Source organism: Rissa tridactyla, chromosome 19, assembly GCF_028500815.1.
Source record: "Rissa tridactyla isolate bRisTri1 chromosome 19, bRisTri1.patW.cur.20221130, whole genome shotgun sequence".
NCBI lineage: Eukaryota > Metazoa > Chordata > Aves > Charadriiformes > Laridae > Rissa > Rissa tridactyla.
The window spans coordinates 4,464,450-4,484,470 of record NC_071484.1 but is presented as its reverse complement, the minus strand read 5'-3'; the positions used below and the strand labels follow the sequence as shown (position 1 = coordinate 4,484,470).

The window sequence follows — 20,021 nt, the reverse complement described above, 5'->3', positions numbered from 1 at the left end:
TCCCCAAATTGGCAGCATTGAAAGGTCTTTTCTCCCGAAGAAAGGAAAATCTGGGGACAGTGATTTAGTTTTGGCTGGAATTCATAATTATAAAATGCGAGTGCAGACCAATGCTCCTCTGACACTTCATGAAGACACTGAGAAACACCGGAGTCTTTCGCAATAAGCAAGCAGCACTGCTGGGAGTTCAAAAGGCACATTTTACCAATTCTGTCAGCAATAAATTGAGTTCCTGAAGGTGGAGAATTAGCTGAAGATTTCAGTAGGATTCAGCAGATGCCTTTGATGACCAAGCATAATAAATACTCCAAAAGAAATTAAGCAGAAGACAAGCACAGAGACAGATTTGTTACCTGCTACCTACAGGGCAAAAAAAAGAATCCATTCCAACTTTTCAGTATGAATGATTTCTTGGTCTGAGACAGGATGTTTTGTACCTTTGCAAAATACTTTAGGTTAGAGATAAATCAATGTCCTGTTATCTAAGCCAGAACTGAAGTTGCTCCAGACTGAAATTCTAGCTAAGTTATCTTCCATTAGAAGGTCCAGTGACTCTGGTGAACGATACGGCGACATGTTTCATTATTAGCCATGTCTCTGTCCCATCCCTAATGGGTAATTTTGTTTTACAGATGGGTCCATCAGGCCAAGCAAGGAGCTGAAGATGGAACCATTTGCAGACGAGGTGGTAAGAAGGCACTTGAACGTGCAAGGCCTATGGGGACAGTGTTGGAGGTCTGCGTTGGACTGAGGGCACAATACCTGCAACCGTCCCACGTATGTTGCCTACTGGAACAGTCCCTGAATTTACCTAATCCCTCATTTTTGCTTGCAGCCAAAGTATGATGTTCTACACCCAAAGACAGCTATGTGGCATGGATGGTCATCATTACGCAATCCTGGAGCAAAACAGTGACCCACGCCAGCACTGAAGACAAACCCTACCCATCAGCTTCCCAACACAACTGATTCCTGACTAATCCTATAACTCTGAGTACCTTGCTTCAAAAACCATCCCGTTTCTGCAGCCATACTGCCCAAGCTGCAATATTTGGGAGCATCAGTGGCAGGCTGCCCTTGCTTTAAAAAATATTACACTAGAAGAGGAAACTCCTCTGCCAGGAGTTACTCATTCAAGGAGAAGCCTGACGTTGTCCATCAGCAACGAAACAGATAAGTACAAAGTACAGGGAAGGTCTCTGATGCTCCATCCATACAAGAAAGTCTCATATCAAGCCCCTAAGTCACATCTGCCCAGACGTGGAAGAAAAGGAAGCTTTACACTGATCCATGCTGGCCCATCACCAACAGTTTCAAAATCAAGAGGGTTGGTTTGCTTGTGTACGTAGTTACTGGCAAGACAGACAGCTATGAATATTCAATTATCCAAAGTATTAGCACAAAAAAGTTATGGTTTCCTTACAGGCCAACCAAAAGCAAAACTTTTCTGTTTGACGAGGCAAAAGAACTCGTTAGACTCCCCAGCACCCATCCGGACGGGCAGCCAGAGGTGCTGGGCTGCAGGAAATTCTGCTGCTGTAGTATCTGATGGGAAACACACTTCAGGGGCCATCTAGGTTTTGTCAGTAGCCACAACACTTCAAAGTTGGCCAGTTCTTCACATAAACAGAATTTGGACCACTCAAAGCCTGCTCCCTGCCCTTTTTCCCTTTTTATTTTTCCCCCAGATAGATGAAACCAAAACCTAGGTTGTAAAGGGAAGTTGGTTGTTAGTAGAGCACGTCAGGAAGCTTCGAGAATGCCGTGTTATCTGAAATTATTTAACAGCTAAAAGATACGGCAATAGTACATGGGATTCGTGTTATTTTCAGTTCTTGTCTCGAGCATCTCCCCTTTGACAAGAAGGTTCAGTAAGCCCTAGATTGTAACCCCAGCCACTCTTCTCCAAGCTGCAACTTTCAGTTTACAGCAAACCCAACTACACCTAACGGCAAGTGCTCTACGGCTAATCCCAAACAGAGTCACACCCGAAAGTCTAAAACTGCCTTCATTATTCCTCTCTCAGCAGCAGAATTTCAGGCCAGGGTGGCAGTTGTTTTGTTTTGTTTTATCTGGGGGAGTTAAGTTTTGGATGGTTAATCCAGGAATTTATTCTGAAGCTGTTTCCACCTCCCTGTACGGCAGAAGGAACCAGCACTGTCCTCCCAAGAGAAGCGCGAGAGAAGTCAATGGCTTCCATAGCAACCGCCGTTCCGAATTGCCACGACTCTTCTGCAATTAGGGCTGATCACAACGATTTCCCATTCCCTTCAGGTCAGTGGGCTTGATAACGCTGGGACAACCACAAGATTCAACAGTAAAACCATTTGTCAGGCCATGGAGGGTTTGATTATTCCCTTGCCTTCCTCCCAATTCATCACTGTCCTCTGTGACAGAGGTCGGACAAGGATCCTGCTGGCTGAATTTGTTTGGAGTTTTGTGGGGTTTTTGGCTCACTGCCGATATTTTCACCATGAAAAAGTCACACTACAGGGCTGTTTCATGCATTCCCTGCTAAAGGCCTTTTTCTACCACCTGAGAAATGTTCTGTTGTGTTTAAGCGAAGTGTGTGGTTTGTGCAAAATGAAAAATACACATTTTACATAATGAAAAGAAAGAAGCAGCAGCAAGCAGATATCAACCTCAACGATTCTTTAACCGAAGAAAAAAAGGAGCGATGAGATGAACGTAAACGCCGCTGGGATGGTAAATCACCCTTCGCTGGCCGTGGCGGCAGCACCAGCGCAGCACCTAACTCAATTAGGGACGGAAACAGACGCCTGCCAGCCTAATGGGCTACAAGCAAACACCCCCTGACCAGACATTTGAGATTTGCGTCCCAAAATTTCTGAAAAAGAATTTAATCAAATTAAAAGATAATGTCATAACATACTTAGCCTTTGAAACCTAATGACAAGGTAATAGATCAGGCAAAATGCAACCGCAAACACTGCTCTAAGACAAAAGGCAGTTACCTGAAAGCACCGTCCATCTCAGACTGTTTCCAATAGGTTTCCCAAGTACTCAGGAGTCAAAACATGTTTTTATTGTGGTAGCTAAAACAAAACGCAGTTCAAAGAAAGATGCCCTCGTGATAGGCAGCTAAGCAGGACCGAGAAGCCAGGACGCCGTTCCCCGCAGGAGCAGTGCCACTAGGCAGGAGGAGGGAGGCGTGATAAATTTTGGGGGGGGGGGGGGGGGGGGGAATCTTACACGCTAAATTGTGAATCACCAGACCGTTACAGAAAAGGTTTAACAGCTGAACAGAGGTTTGACAGTCAACTCCTGCTCTTCCACGTTATGCCCCTTAAAGGGCGACGATGGCCTTGCGGGCGTCACCCCCGAGCTGTCCCACTGCCTGAGAAAGTCTGACAAGAAGGAAAACGCAAAGGCCTCTGCCCAACAGCGACTGCAGGATGGGGGCACGGGGAGGGAGGACGGACCCAACTCCTTTCAGAGCCTCCTTAGAAAGTCACCACTAAGCCAAGGAACAAGGATCGGCTCCTTCTCCGCCACAGACACTCCAAGTCAAAAAGGGCTTGATTGAACTCTAAATGACCCCCGCAATCACAAAAGCTTCACAGAAATATAATTCTGACAGAAATGGGTTTCTCAAAGCCACGAAACGTCTTTTTTTTGGTCATCATCTCAAATGCAACAACTACAAAATGTGGCCCAATTTTTCTGCTTTCACTTAAATAAATTAAATTCATCTTACAGAATTTAATGGCCGCCTTTGGCAAAACAAAGAATACGGTTCCAAAACAAAAAACCGTATCAAGCGTAAAGCTTTACTACGCCCTTCCTATTAGAACCTCCCTCAAAAGATACTAGCCACCTCCTTCTGCTTTTTTCTTCCTCAAAGTTATAACATCGCGAGCGCATCCCCTCATACACTGATTCACGCCGCAAGATGTCAAACGCCGAAGCTCCCCGCAGCGGCAGGAGAGGCCGAGCGCTGTCAGGGTGGTTGCTCAGGAAACCACCTCCCTGGAATGTGCTGAAATTTGCCCGAATGAAGCCTTAAAATAAACATTTTCGCATCGAGCAGAATTTCATTTCGAGGCATCTCAAATTGAAATAATCATTTCTATATGCAGAGTAGATAATGTTCTCTCCTCATTGCTATTTAGTGTTTTAAACTGCCTTTAAGTGTATAATTAATTACATTACTTGTCAGGGATCGCTTTTACAAACCACTCCACCTCCACTCAATTGCTAGGCTCCAGCATATCTCCAGCCTTGCTTTTTTTCCTTCTTTCAACTCCTACCATCATTCCTGACGACACTCGGGATTTAACGCTCTGTGCTAACATCCCGCACAGGACGCGCACCTTTTAGAGGAGCGTTAAAATAAGCCTAACACTGAAGAAAGGAGCTGTATGTCCTTGGAAAACTGATTAAGGCAGTGCCTGCAGGCTTTGCCACAGTCCAGAGTAGGACTTGGTGCTTCTTCCTCCACCTTCCCAGCAGGAGCTGGATGCTACGCCGAGACTCAAACGCATTTGGTCCCTGGGAGTTGTCCGGATCTTTGCTCTTTTTTCCTTCGTTACACAAGGATCCTTCCCCAGCCACCTCCTTCTTTCCAAGGTCTCATCTCTTGAGCTCCTTTTATCCAACCTTCTAGTCCGGCAAAACCTCCAGCCCTCGCATTACCGCTCTTTTCGCAGGGGGAACCATAATCCATGCAGGTTCTGCTGCAGAAGCTGAGTAAACGTATGGTGACCACGGGGTGACCAGTGGCCAACACCTCAGAGCGGGGGGGAAGAAGCGAGGAGCTGCAGCATCACCAGAAGAAAACTTCACAAACGTCCTTCTACGAACAGTTTCCGAAACCCTTCCCCAGTGGATTCCCCTGCTCCCTCTCCTCTGTCTCACACCGCCACCACGAACCCGGCCGGGCTCCTCCAAAGTTCTGGGCAAACGCAGCCAGGCGAGGTCCTGGGCGCCCCACATGGACACAAGGGAGCCGCTCCCTTGGCACCCACGTTTACCGCTCTGCAACCCCTCAGCTTGAAGTTTTACTCCCAAGTTCGCCAGCATCTCCTATGGCAACTCTCTTGCTTTCACTTTTTTTCCTTCCTTAACGATGTTTCATGTTTCTTTAATGATACCTGAAGGCAGCAGGGAACTCCACTTTTCCTTTCAGGTCCCTACACCATCAGCAAGAGGAGGAGACGAAAAAGGCAAATAAGGCATCACAGATCCCCTTGTGAGAGCCCGCTGCCGGGCTGGGCCCTCCCAAAGAGCCCGACAGGCCAGGCGGGGGCCAGGGAGGGGACACGTGGGCGAGGACGCCCGCAAGACGTAACGTGAGACGCAGGAATCCGGAATTGATGCTTTTTAAGCCAAATTTACAATTCAATTATAATTCTCTGCGGATGCAATCATAATAAGTTTGTAATTATTAACAATTATAAACATGACAGCAGAAGCTATTTAGTTCGAAGAAGAAAGGACTGCAACAGCAAAATTTTAATTGTAATTCATGATGATTGAAAAAGAAAAGAGCACTTTTCACAGCAACCATGGCCTCCAAGGAGGCACTTCCAAGCACAGGGACCGTCTTTTTTTTTTTTTTTTGTCCTAAGACAACTCCTCTTTCAAACACAATACATTAAAGAAAGCCCACATTCAAAATCTGGACAACATTCAATTAATTCCTCCAACTGCGAGTACGCTATCAGCTCACCATCTGCCAAAATAAATGGTACCCTGATTTTGGAGAATCATTTATTAATATAACCTTTTCTACTGTATCTATAGATTTAAGAGGAAGATGTCACATATTTACATGCCATTTCAAAATACCCAACATCCTTTTACCCCATCGGAGGCCTACGCTAAACACGTGTCCCTTTGGCTCATAAACTAGGGAAAGCTGGGGGGGGGGGAAAAAAAAAAATGCAGAAATTAGCAAAAAATCCCCTGAAACCTTTGCTGCTGCTGCTTTAAGACCACGCCGCTCGGCCCCAGCCTCCACCTCCACCGCAGCATCCAGCCCTCCCCAGGTCAACATGTCCCAGTTGGGAAGAATGCGGGCAATGACAGGGAGACGCAGCTACAGATGGATCTCAGGGCGTTCCCACACCTGCGCGAGGGTCCGGCCGGGCTCGGGGTGCTCCTGCCGCTGCCGGCCCCAACCCTCCGACGCACGTGGGGTTAAGCCAGGGAGGGACACGACCCACTTCTATTTACGTTTCAACCAGAGGCCTCCAGCAAGATGTACACTTTTAAGAGCACTTACTACAGGATACATAAATCAGAAGCTATTTCTTTAAAAAAAAATAAATCAAAAAAAGCAATATTCTTGGATGCAGGTAAACAAGATCCCATGGTCTTGCATCAGTTGATTTAATGATATTTCCAAAATGTAGTTTTATTCCAGCCTCTCTGAAGACCAGCATTAAAAATTAAATTTAAAGAGGTATGTTTATTGAATCATTTTTATCTTCCCAAAAGCAACTCTCTAGATCTTCTAAATTATTCTGAGGGGAGAGCGGCCACGAGGCCAGCCCAGAACACACACAAAATTGCAAAGGGGTATCAATTAGGAACTAATATTCAAGTTCCCAAGTGAATAAAACTTGGCTGGGGAAGGTCCAAATCAACCACCTGTAAGAAGGAGCCGTACTACACTTAAAGAGTATTTCTGGGCTGGAATTGCCCGTTCTCCTCGTTTACGGCAGCGCCGTCGCATGCAGCTTACCAGGGCAGAACGCGTCGACGTCCAGTTTCTGCGCTGAAGAGAGCGTCGGTGAGCCAAGCTCCGACTCGGGGATCCGAGGGCTCTCAACAAACTTTGCTTTCCTCAAAGGGGCTAAGGAGAAGGAGGGGGAGAGAGAAAGAGAGGTCATGAGTAAGGGAAATAGCAAGCACCAGATGGAAGCACTTAACTAAACGACACTGTCAGACTCATATCAGGTTACCCTTTTTTTTTTTTTTTTCTGGCCAGAAAAAAAAAAATTATCTGCATTCTTTACAAAGGAGATGGCCCTTATTAAAGCTTTCAAAGTGTACAGTCTTACTTTAAAGTGTGCGAGTACCGAGGCACATTCTTGATACTCTTAAACACTTCCTTTTTTCCTACTTTATTAAACTTTTTTTAGAGGAAGCAAACGGGCCTGGATTCAGCAACTGCAGAAAAGCCCAGATCCCGGAGAGATACACAGAGCCCATCTGGGTTTAAGATATTTAACTACAAATATCTAAAATGAATACACAAATTCTGTGTTCGGTAATTATTTCCTTTGAACATAAAATTTCCATTTCAAAACATTGTGAATGTCCGACCAGACGGATTTGGTGTTCAACACAAAAGATCAGAGTAAAGCTAATGCTGTCCAAGACAAAAAACCAAGCGCTCCACTTTTATCCTCACAAATCCAGAAAAGATTCAAGAGACTTAAATAAAGCACAGGGAAAAGGTAAAACTGTCTGTAATGAAGCAGTACTGACCACTACTGCTAGAGAAATTGGGGTTTTCCGCATGTTTTAACAGTCTGAATTCTAAAAGCCACAAAGTTCTGTGCAACATTTGCTTGTAATAAAATAATTAATACAACACTTTTATTAATAAAAGTTTTTAAACAGCTATTCCTCCCAGGCCAGAGAAAACTGGCGAATAAGCCATATGCAGAGGTTATTATATTACATTTCAAAGTTAAACTCACGTGCCCATTAAATGCCAGGCTAATTTGGAAAGCCGCTCTGCAGTGGGTAGGGTGGGTCAGCACGCTGCGTGCCTCTCTGCTTCCCAGCATAACCCCCTCCATTTACATCACTGATATTTATAGTTCTCTGTCCTGCAAATTGAATTTGGGACCTGAAACTAAAGATGGGGGGGGGCATTCGTTCTCATGCATCTCCTGTAATAAAGGCTCCAGGGGTCAAACCACCACAGTAAATCTCTGCCTTTGGAGGAGCCCAAGGGCTCAGCGGGTCTGCCGATGGGCAACCAGAACGGCTCCACGCAACCGGTACATAAACCAGCACAGGAATTTTTAAAAGGGGGGTGGGGAATGCAGAGATGAAGATTAGGGGATGTTTCTTTTCAATAGAAGGTCCCTGTGAAGCAGAATATAGGCAAGGAATCAGTCCCCGCTCCGTACCCAGTCTTTCCCCTAATGATCCGGCCCAGGAGACCTGATGTGACGAGGAAAAAAAAGTACCACTCTACCATTTTGCACAAGAAAATCCTGGATGAATATTCACTATATTTACAGCACATTCCCCTGCGGAGCCCAGAGGGGCCGGTGTAAGAGGAGCCTGGCAGAAGGAATGCAGGAACCGGAGGAGATAAGGGCAGCCCCGAGCCCCCGTCTCCCCCCGGCACACGGAGCTCAGGGACGTCAGCCCCACTCGGACATACGACCTGATGCCGAACGCCGCAAGGCAGTAGTCAATTGTATTAAAAACCCACCCCCAAACCCCCCGCACGCGCATACAAGCACCCGATCGGCTTGCAAACTGGCCAACAGCACTGAAAAAATTCTTCAGAGTAAGAATGATCTTGTGCCAGATCCTGATGTAATGAAAAGACGTAAATATTTAAAAGATTATTACTATGGCAGGAAAATTGTTTAGAATACCAATTCTGCACAGGCCAATCTACTAACATTTCATTTGGAGTTGAAGTTTTAACAAATATGTTTATTTCAAATGTTGTACCACAGCCCTAGTAACAGTCATTTTTATAATATATATTAAAAATAGCTCATCTTTTCCTTCTTTATCATTTCTGGTTAACGCTAGAACGAGAAATCATCCGATGTGACACTTGGCAACGCTCATTGTGTTCTGAAATACGGAGCAAACATGGTTCTCCTAGTTGAAGAGATGGCAGTGACGGCAATGGGACTGTCACCAGAAGGCTTTGCACCAGAGATGATGTGAGCGACGAACCCACAGAGGAGGAACAACCCCAACACAGAGTAGGGTCACGGCACCGGCTCTAACGCTTCCCGTGCGGACTCAGAAGTCTGCAGGAGACGCAGAACCCACCCGTTTCCATAGATAAGCACCAAACATCAAAAGAACCTGCATCAAAAGAGCTGTGGCCAGCAGATCCAGAGAGGTGACTCTCCCCCTCTACTCCACTCTGGTGAGACCCCACCTGGAGTCCTGTGTCCAGCTCTGGAGCCCTCAGCACGGGAAGGACACAGACCTGTTGGAGCAGGGCCAGAGGAGGCCACGAAGATGATCCGAGGGCTGGAGCCCCTCTGCTGTGAGGACAGGCTGAGAGAGCTGGGGGGGTTCAGCCTGGAGAAGAGAAGGCTCCGGGGAGACCTTCGAGCCCCTTCCAGTCCCTAAAGGGGGCCTACAGGAAAGCTGGGGAGGGGCTGTTTGCAAGGACATGGAGCCATGGGACAAGGGACAATGGTTTTAAACTAGAGCAGTGCAGGTTTAGATGAGCCATTAGGAAGAAGTTCTTTCCACTGAGGGTGGTGAGACACTGGCCCAGGTTGCCCAGAGAGGGGGTGGAGGCCCCATCCCTGGAGACATTCAAGGCCAGGCTGGATGAGGCTCTGAGCGACCTGATTCAGTTAAAGATGTCCCTGCTCACTGCAGGGGCGTTGTCCTTTAGAGGCCCCTTCCAACCCAACACATTCTGTGATTCTAAACAGGTTGGCTCCCATCCCTAAGGGGTGAACACAGCAACTTCCACTTCAGCTTAGCTTTTATTTCTCCAAATCTTCTGGATCTTCTTTATTCCCCATTGACTCTCCCCAACTGATGTTCACCCAATTCATTCCTGCCGTCTCCAGACAACTGACCAAGCAGAAGCCATCAGCCCAGGCAGTCACCAAGCTGACCCACCAAGTTTTCTTTTGAGGACAACAAAGAACTTCTTATCAAAAACGTGGGGAATTCTCACTGTACTGCAAGCTTAGTCACACATGTCATTTTACAGTATTTATGTTTTTATTCCCTAAAAAGCGTGACTTAAGTCTTAAAAACGCATGCTACCACCAGACAAGACAGGCTATGTCAACATGACTTAAAGAAAACAGTTTAGTTAAAAAGGCTCGAGACAATATAATCTTCTCAGTGTAACTGCAGATCGGGGAAAAAGCCACAGAGCGATAGTTTCTTTTATTTCAGATATTCTGAACCTGAAAAAGACAAAGAGCCCTCCTAACTCATGTGTAACCCGATTACACGAAAGGAGGATTTTCACGTAAAAGAATTAAGCACTCCTGACTCCTGTCCAAATGACAATTATCCTGACAGATACATATTTGCGCATTAGTTTTCTACTGGAAAAAATAACAAATGGAAACGCCATATATTCAGAAATCTGTTTTGCCATTTTTTAGCCAAACGTTAAAGGATAACACTGATCTTTTTATATAAGTGACTTTCCGCGCACAGAGTTTGCCTGGGTCCTGGACATCCTCCCATGAGCACGGACAAGCCTTACAATCGAAGTCATGGGATGAGCATTTGGCACATACTATAAAAACTAACAAAAGCATGAAAATAATTATATGAAGTATTCTATACTGCCCCTGTTCATTAGGCCTCATTTCTCTTAACATTTTCTGTATGAAATGGACGGATTCTAGGCATTACAAAGCACTGAAATAGCCTTTCCTGTAGACAGAAATGCTATTTTTTGAGCAGAGAATGGGATTTCTTCCAAAACTACTGGAAAAAAGGATATTTGCAATAACCAGTTATGAAAACACACCAAATCCAGTGAAGAGGCTACTAGTTAGTAACACAAGTCTCTCCAGAACTGCAAAATGCACGTTTAATTCAGAAAACCACCCTGATTACAGATAGCCTTAAGTCACAACCCCGGCCCTGGATCCCACCACCCGTGGGGTGTAGGGTGCTGCACCTGGGGAGGAATAACCCCCACCCCAGGACAGGCTGGGGGCTGACCTCTGCAGAGAGGCACCTGGGAGTCCTGGGGGACAACAAGTTGCCCACGGGCCAGCAATGTGCCCTGGTGCCCAAGAAAGCCAATGGCATCCTGGGGGGCATCGAGAAGAGCGTGGCCAGCAGGTGGAGGGGGGTTCATCCTCCCCCTCTGCTCTGCCCTGGGGAGGCCACGGCTGGAGCTCTGGGGCCAGTGCTGGGCTCCCCGGTTCCGCAAGGACGGGGAACTGCTGGAGAGGGGACAGCGGAGGCTGTGGAGATGCTGAGGGGATGGAGCATCTCTGTGCTGGGGAAAGGCTGAGAGCCCCAGGGCTGTTCCGCCTGGAGAAGAGCAGGCTGAGAGGGGAGCTCAGCAACGCTCAGCAAGAGCTAACGGGCAGGGGGCAAGAGGATGGGGCCAGACTCTTCTCAGTGGTGCCCGGGGACAGGACAAGGGGTAACGGGCACAAACTTGCCCCTGGGAAGTTCCATCTCAACAGGAGGAGGAACTTCTTTGCTGTGAGGGTGGCAGAGCCCTGGCACAGGCTGCCCAGAGAGGTGGGGGAGTCTCCGTCTCTGGAGACATTCCAACCCCGCCTGGCCGCGTTCCTGTGCCACCTGCTCTGGGTGACCCTGCTCTGGCCAGGGGTTGGAGGGGATGATCTCCAGAGATTCCATGATTCTGTTCGGTGCCGATGGCAGTAGCCCGGGCTGTAAGAACACCCAACGGGACAGTCCTGCTTGATGACAAAGATAACGTCAGCGTCATACAAGACTTGCTACTACTAATGTAGGAACTTAAATAGCTAGGGAAGTTATTTAAAACAAATACTGCCCATTTTTAGGGCTACTTCCTGCAGCTCTTGGTGAGATTAATCCCCATCGGGATCCAAACCAGTGGAGCAAAACTGAAAGTCCTTCCTTCAGTTCAAATAAAATTCTCATTTGACTTTGACAGCAACTTTTCCTGCACAAGGAAAACGATGGTAATTCTAGGGTAGGAATTAACCACGTAATGCAAAACAATTACCAGGGCAGGCATTCAGAAAGTTTAATTAGATGGCTCATTTATGACACTTTCTGCAGCAGGTGGTCTATCTTCCAGTGGGGACAAAGATATAATTTATTCGCTTCTCAGTTTTCACGCTAATTCTCCTTCATATCCATACGGACACCGTAAGCACAATGCTGTCACCAATGATTGAGTCCCAGTCTTCAAAACAGACAGGAGTCTAAACTAGTTTTAAAATGGTGTAAACCGTATTTTTTTGGAAAGATGCATGTTTGAGAGAAACCTCCCTTCTAGAAAAGCAGGATTCCGTTCAGGATTGCCTGTTGGTTATTAACCCGCAGGCGGCCTCTTGTAGCAGACGAGCCATCCAAGGGAAGCCAGCCGCTAAAATGCAAAGACCTGCTGCCCACCACCAACGCTTCTCCATCAGCGGGGATGGGAGATGCTCCCTTTTCTTTTCTCTGATGACAGAAATCATCTTGTCACCTAACACTACAGCCAGGTGCAAATTAAAAAGCATAAAGCAAACACATATTTATCATAGATGCACAGGACTGCAAGAAAACACTGTTAAACTAAACTAGGGAAAACATCGTATGAGAAGCTGCCATGTCAAGCAGTTTGCTGAGTGGCTTTTTAGGAGTCTCTTTACAAACAGAGATTGAGAGTATTTGGGAATTCTGCCCAGGTGAGAAACAGAAACTGTCAACCCAATTCGTAACATTCCTCAAACTTGTCTGCCCATACTAGTTGTTCCCGAGCTCTCGTTCCCAAGGCTGGAAGGAGCAGCACGGGAGAGCTGCGCGGCCCCTCCGACACAGAAAACACGCCAAGTATCGGGAGCTGTTGATGGTTTATCCATTTGTACATCTGTGTGGAGCACTGGGATCAACTCCGGTGCTGTCTGTGATCAGCGCCAAGCATCTTGTCTGCTACCAAATAAAAATAAACCAAAGAAAAACCAGGATGTGTTTATTCTTCCAGAGTAATCATTTTATCTCCATTACCACTGTGTTCTCATTCAGCCTGTTGAGCCTCCTAATTCCATTGCATTTTCTGTGTTACCATTTCATTGTCATATAATTTATAGGTGAGTTAGTATTTTAATTAAAAAAAGGTTTTCTTTCGATTAAGAGACATTGATAAAAGGAAATTATCATAGATTAGCAAAAGGCTTCATCTACTAAAATCAGTTTCAGCTCCGAAAGGAATGTTTCACTAAAAAAGGGTTATTAACATCTAATGACCTGATTGACAAAGGCGCTCTTCCAGGCAGCAATTTCAGTAGATCTGACCTCATTCCATGGTTTGACTACAATATCCACACCTAGACCTTTGTGTGCGTGGCTGTGTGTGTGTGTACACCCACAAAGATACACCAGAACGCAATCTATCCACGGACGTGGAAGATGCTGGAGGAACCACGGACTCTTTCTCTATAGCACGAGCGATGGATTGACCATCCCAGGGTACGCGGGAGCCTCTCCCTGTATCAGCTCCTCACAAGCATTAAAGAAATGTATATTATGATGCCCTGAACGACAATAAATCAAACCACTACAGCTTGCTGTTACAGACTCCCAGGCTCCGTCATCATCCTCAATACAAACATGGCAGGGCCACACACCTGAATTCTCCCGACTCGCTCCACAGGGCAGGGCCTGGGCAGAGTCTGGCCAAGGAGCTCGACTCAAAATCAGCTTCTCACCCCAGTTCTTGCCTCTTCCCACCTTACAGACAAGAACAGCTGAATTTCAACTCTGTTTTGAGCCTTCCTCTGCCAGAAGAGGATGAACTAATGATATTTGCTATCTTTGTGTAGAAATACTGGTTTTATCACAGGTGAAACAGCGCCACCAACGATGTAACCAAGCAAACCACTCTGGATGTCCTGCACGCTCAGCTCTAGCGACCGGTTCAGCTGAAGAGGAGCCAAATTTTGCGCTTAAACATAGTATTTGTAGATATTAGAAGCACAATATTATAACATCAATTCTGTATGAAGAGTATGCAATCCCCAAAAATCACAAATGTTTTGGTTTGGAAGGGACCTTTAAAGGCCATCTCATTCCACCCCCTGCCCTGGGCAGGGACACCTCCCACCAGCCCAGGTTGCTCCAGGCCCCGTCCAACCTGGCCTTGAACCCCTCCAGGGATGGGGCAGCCACAGCTTCTCTGGGCAACCTGGGCCAGGGGCTCACCACCCTCAGAGGGAAAATTTTCTTCCTGAGATCTCATCCAAATCTCCCCTCTTCCAGCTTAAATCCTGCCCAAGTGAGGCTGTGATGGGAAGAGCCAGAGCACCGGTTGGAAGAACAAACTTCGGAAATTCGTATTTAAAGAGAGTAAAAGCGGGCGCTTTGCACATCATCCCATCCCCATCTTTAGTTAATAACGCCGCCACCGGGCCAAAGGCTGACTCACGTGCTGGAAGCTGCCCAATGGCTACGTAATGCTGCAGAGAGTAGACTTTTATTGAAGTCTCCCTCGTACTAAAATGTTTTAAGTGCTGCAGTGCTATTGATCCGCGGAGCTCCTGGAACAAATAACTGTCAGATTCAGCACAGCTAGACTACACCCAAACCACCAGGGGTGGAGCTTTCCGTGGGGCCGCTCATCCCCAACAACTCTTTATTTTGCTGAGGTAAGAGCCGGAGAAAGAGAAAACTACAGACCACGTGATTATTTTCGCTGTGGCACTAATATACCAGCGATGCGTAATTAGGATTTTTAGGTACGAATTTAAAAAAAAAAATCATTTAAATTAAAATAGTGAAATTACAGGTTAACATCCTTCTTTAGATAATCTGGCATTATTTTATAGAAACCACTGTGTAACACTAACAGTTTTTTTCCCTTCTCTTATTTAAGAGCGTAAAAGCTTTTTTAATTACGTTTTAAAGCCCCTCTCCTTTCATCACCCGATTATCGCAGCGTCGTGGGCAGGGCAGAACATACAAGTTAGAACAATGTGGAGTCTGGGAACATCACACTTGTTCCAAAACTTTCAGAAAACATGTTTAGTTTAGGAGATAAGCTCCTGAAACAAGAAAATTGAAGGAAATGAAGGTGGAAAGAGCAAAAAAAGCAGGAAAAGAGTCCAGCGAGCTGGTAATGGAATAATGGCAATGGGAAAGGAGTTAAACCAAGCAACTATCAAAAATTGTCTTAATTTAAAAATTCTTCTTTAAACTATAAGAAGTCTGAAACATGAAGGTTTTGCCTATTAACACTTCTGAAAATGATTTTTGTAAAAACAAGGATTAACCTTCTCTGGAGGAGTGGATTCTGTAAATCCTGTGGGACCACAGAGACCCCCTGGAAAATGATTTCACCCTCCCTGTCTCCCCCCAGCTGAACAGTTCTGTGGCAGGCGCGGACAAGAACAGCACGTCACAGCAGTAATGTCACCGAACATCCTTCTGTAACACCGGAAAGCAATGAGCCTTCCGAAAAAGTAATTTAATTAAATTAAATCATCTTACTTAAATTACAACAACCTCTCCCAAATAAAACCAAATAATTGATCAAAATCGCCTTCTGTACAAACAGGCACTCCTCATCAATTTTCAAGGGAAAAAATGACTTGGTTTTGAAAGGTTAATATGTATTTTGAATATATACAGAACAAAATACTACAGATTTCTGTGTGAAGTCTTCGATAATGGCTAGTACGATGACGTTTGCAAGAAATTTGTGTATTCTGAAAGAAAATAATGTCACCTAAAATACTAACCTATATACAGTCTGCACTTCCAGAAAGAACTTTAGCCCCATTTCCATTTTGCTTATTACCATGCAACTACTTTCTGGCATTTTGAGTAAGTGGAATAGCGATTTGTTATTAAACTTATTGCTGCTGGAGACAACAGACAGCAAAGGGCCCTCTCCTGGGTCAGCCCGAGTGGTTTAGTTTGAGGTTAGACCAGTCGGAGCATCCCAGCGTGAATCAGTCGAGCAGCTGTTGCCTGGAATACTCTGGCAAGCCTTTGGGAAGAAACTTGCTCCTATTAATGATCCCAGAAAAGAAAAAAAAAAAAAAAAAAAAAAAAGAAAAAAACCCTCTCTCTTTCCCTGTAGATAAGTTTCTTTCCAATGTGGGCTGCCAAAAAGGCTTTATCCCCGTAGCGAAGACAGCTTTGAGGAGAAGCCAGTTATTTAATGAACATATAGACATGGCAGGGGGAGGATATGGTACTTTCATCTTTCCATTCAAACTTGTCAAATTGTTCTTGACTCCTTGGAGCTGTGTCACGGTAGTAGACTTTTCCACGTCATTTCCCATCTAAAATTCTTCTTTTCAGCAGCTGCTGAAGTCTTTTAAAATTGCCTTTTTTAGGAGAAATTCCTCACGTGTGACTCAAGGTAGAAACTTGTGTAAAGAAGAGGAGGATGAAAGAAGAGAAAGGAAGGCAGCATCCCTTGCTCCAGCTTCCTAAGTCATCTTGTTACAAAAATAAGCAGTTCCCTCACTGACGTTTTTCATAAATTTCTGTTGCAGTCAGTTTGCCTTTTCAAGTTTCAGACTTTGGTTATTTAAAAAAAAATAAATTAGAGTGAATGAAGAGCTGGGACTACAGAATGAAACCGCCACCAGAATACTCAGCTTACGTAAGATCTGCTCAAATGCCCAAAGAATCCTCCCAAATGGCAGAAACGGGGGAGGGCAGAGCTGGAGGGGAAAGCGTTCCTCACCCCGCTTCGCATCCCTTTTCCCAACAGTTTTATTTCATTAAATGTTAAATTTAGAACAGATGAGAGGAGAATGCAACAAAACACGAGTGCTGAATCGCGTTATTCCCGTTCAATCTCCTACTATCCTGGAGCTCTTCTTTCAGCAATGCGGTGACTCAAATATTACGCTGGCAGTAAAAATGAGAAAAGCTGTCAAGAAGACCTGGACATACTGTAAAGGACATCTATTCTAAAGAAAGCAGCAAAGAGCTTGGTCACTTCAATCAAATTATAGTTAACCCTGTGAATTTGCTGCTTAGAAAGGAACCATTTCACCATTTTCTAAACACAAAGCCCGACTCATCAAAACACAATGCTGTCCTGGTTCTGGTGGGGATAGGGTTAACTTTTCCTGGTATTCCATGCCATGTGAGCCACGCCCACCCTGAGCTGCCGGGGGAGGGGGCAGGAAGTTGCTGCTTAAAAGCGGGCTGGGGCGGCCCGGGTCCGGCTGGCGAGCGGTGAGCGGCGGGGGAGCGGCGGTTCCGTAATCGCGTTTGTATATTCCCCTATCCGTGTTGTTGTTGTTGTTGTTGTTTGCCTGTTCCCTTTGCTGTTCTATTAAACTGCCTTTGTCTCAACCCAAGAGTCTTGCCTTTTCTTACGATTCTTCCTGTGTTTGGAAGGCACGAGCGAGCGGCACGTGGTTCTTTGTTGCCGTCTGAGGCTAAACCACGGCAGTCCTTTTTTGGCGCCCAACGTGGGGCTCGAAGGGTTGAGATAACAACAGAATCCAACTAGAACGTGGAAAAAACGGTTTTGGTTTTTTTTTGTATGCATTTATTTTATTAGGTAAGTAGTCACTGGTCATCATGTTGCTTGGTTTGTTCTCATGGCTGTGTTACATAAATTCCTATATGGCTTATGTACTCCCTGCGATGCTGTTTACCATGTCTGGAACAGGGATGAGGATTATCATTCTGCTGTCCTGTGCGATATCTGTTTATGATATGATAACATCACTGTTCAGACGGCTATTTTGGGGTGTTTATGTGGTTTTGCTGTCCTGTCCGTACATTGGACACCGTCTCTCAGAATTTGTTAATAATTTCCCCAGCCCTTTTGCCTCCCTTTTCTCCTTCGGGTCAGGTATGACAGCTTTTGAGAATTTTGAATATCCTTGGGATACTCAAACTAGCGTGTTCCTAGTGCTATGTCTCCTGAATACGTTCCAGGTCTTGTTTAGGGTTAAGCGACTATTTAAGACTACCACCCGGAGATCTGCTCCGAGGCTGGATAGTCAGGGGTGGCATGGCATGTGGGAGAGCATGGGCAGGTACCTAGAGAACTACTCACCTCCAGTGGTCTGGGACTTTACCCCTGAACAATTACAGGACCCTGATAAAGTGGTAGAATATTTGAAGGGAAAATGCTGTGGCTATTCTAGAGAGGCACAACTCACCGCGCTGTGCTGGGCCCTGGCCAGTATCTACCAGGCACTGCTCAGAATTATGCAGCACCCTCAAGGGGAAGAGATGGAAACCAGACCTGCAGCCCCTGCGGCTGCTGCAGCCCCTGCGGCGGCCCCTGCGGCTGCTGCAACCCCCGTGGTAGCCACTGCCACTGAACCAGGGAACCAACCCATGCCAGTATCAGTTGCCCCCATACAGAAGAAGAAGTACACAAAGAAATCAGTTCGCTTAGTAAGAGATGATGATGAACCAGGGCCATCACGAGAGCAGGAGGAAGAGGCAGAACCAGAGATAATTACTCGATCCCTATCCTTGAGTGAGCTGCGGGATATGCGAAAAGATTTTAGCCGACTTTCAGGCGAGCACATTGTCACCTGGCTGCTCCGGTGCTGGGATAATGGGGCCAGTAGCCTGGAATTAGAGGGCAGGGAGGCCAGGCAGCTGGGATCCCTGTCTAGGGAAGGCGGCATTGACAAGGCGATCGGGAAAAAGACCCAAGCCCTCAGCCTCTGGAAACGACTCCTGTTAGGCGTGAGGGAGAGGTACCCCTTCAGCGAGGATGTTGTATGTCAGCCAAGCAAGTGGACTACCATGGAAAGAGGTATCCAGTACCTGAGAGAATTAGCCGTGCGGGAGATGATTTATTATGACTTGGACAATGCAGACTTACCCACAGACCCTGATGAGGTGCGATGCACAAGGCCCATGTGGCGGAAGTTTGTACGGAGCGCACCATCGTCATATGCCAACTCCCTGGCAGTAATGGAATGGAAAGGTGAAGAGGGACCAACGGTGGATGAGGTAGCTGGCCGGCTCCGGCGATATGAAGAAAGTCTCTCTTCCCCCCTTGTCTCAGCTGTGGAGAAACTGTCGCGGAAGGTCCAGCAACTTGAAGAGAATATGTCCTACTCCCCACCTGCACGGGCCAGCATCTCAGCTATTAGAAGCAGGCATTTCCCCACTCAAGAGAGAGAGTACAGAGGGTACACACCACGAGGCACCCTGTGGTTCTACCTGCAGGACCACGGAGAGGACATGAGGAAGTGGGATGGACAACCTACTTCGATCCTGCGGACACGGGTACAGGAGTTGCAAGGAAGGACAACCACAAAAGGGGATCCCTCCAGGAAAAGTGCCGCCCCAGTTTCCAGTGGGCCGTTCCCCAGACAAAGCAGAAGGCCTGATCTTGCTTCTGATCCTCTTGAAGGAACTTCCAAGTCATTTATGCAAGAAGTGAGTAATGGATACTATGACCAGTATTAGGGGGGCCCTGCCTCCGGCCAGGTGGAGGAAAGGGACAACCGGGTTTATTGGACGGTGTGGATTCGATGGCCTGGCACATCAGACCCACAGGAGTATAAGGCTCTAGTGGACACGGGTGCGCAGTGTACTTTAATACCATCAAGCTATAGAGGGGCAGAACCCATTTGTATTTCTGGGGTGACAGGGGGATCCCAAGAGTTGACTGTACTGGAGGCAGAAGTGAGCCTAACTGGGAATGAGTGGCAAAAGCATCCCATTGTGACTGGCCCAGAGGCTCCATGCATCCTTGGTATAGATTACCTCAGGAGAGGGTATTTTAAGGACCCAAAAGGGTACCGCTGGGCCTTTGGCATAGCTGCTTTGGAGACGGAGGAAGTTAAACAGTTGTCTGCCTTGCCTGGTCTCTCGGAGGATTCTTCTGTTGTGGGGTTGTTGAGGGTCAAAGAACAACAGGTGCCGATTGCTACCACAACGGTGCATCGGCGGCAGTATCGCACTAACCGAGACTCTCTGATTCCCATCCATGAGCTGATTCGTCAACTAGAGGTTCAAGGAGTGATCAGCAAGACTCGCTCACCCTTTAACAGTCCCATATGGCCGGTGCGAAAATCTAATGGAGAGTGGAGGCTAACTGTAGACTATCGTGGTCTGAATGAAGTCACGCCACCGCTGAGTGCTGCTGTGCCGGACATGCTAGAACTCCAGTACGAACTGGAGTCCAAGGCAGCCAAGTG

At 46.5% G+C, this 20,021-nt stretch overlaps 1 protein-coding gene across 10 annotated transcripts in view; it reads right to left on the bottom strand.

Moving 5' to 3' along the window:
• The window catches only part of TANC2 (tetratricopeptide repeat, ankyrin repeat and coiled-coil containing 2), a 336,817-nt gene that overhangs the window by 123,102 nt on the left and 193,694 nt on the right, over positions 1-20,021 (bottom strand). For all 10 annotated transcript variants that reach the window (XM_054224167.1, XM_054224164.1, XM_054224162.1 and 7 more), the window contains one exon: positions 6,710-6,820. In XM_054224167.1, the coding sequence (XP_054080142.1) occupies positions 6,710-6,820 (111 nt within the window). The remainder of the gene's footprint in view (positions 1-6,709; positions 6,821-20,021) is intronic.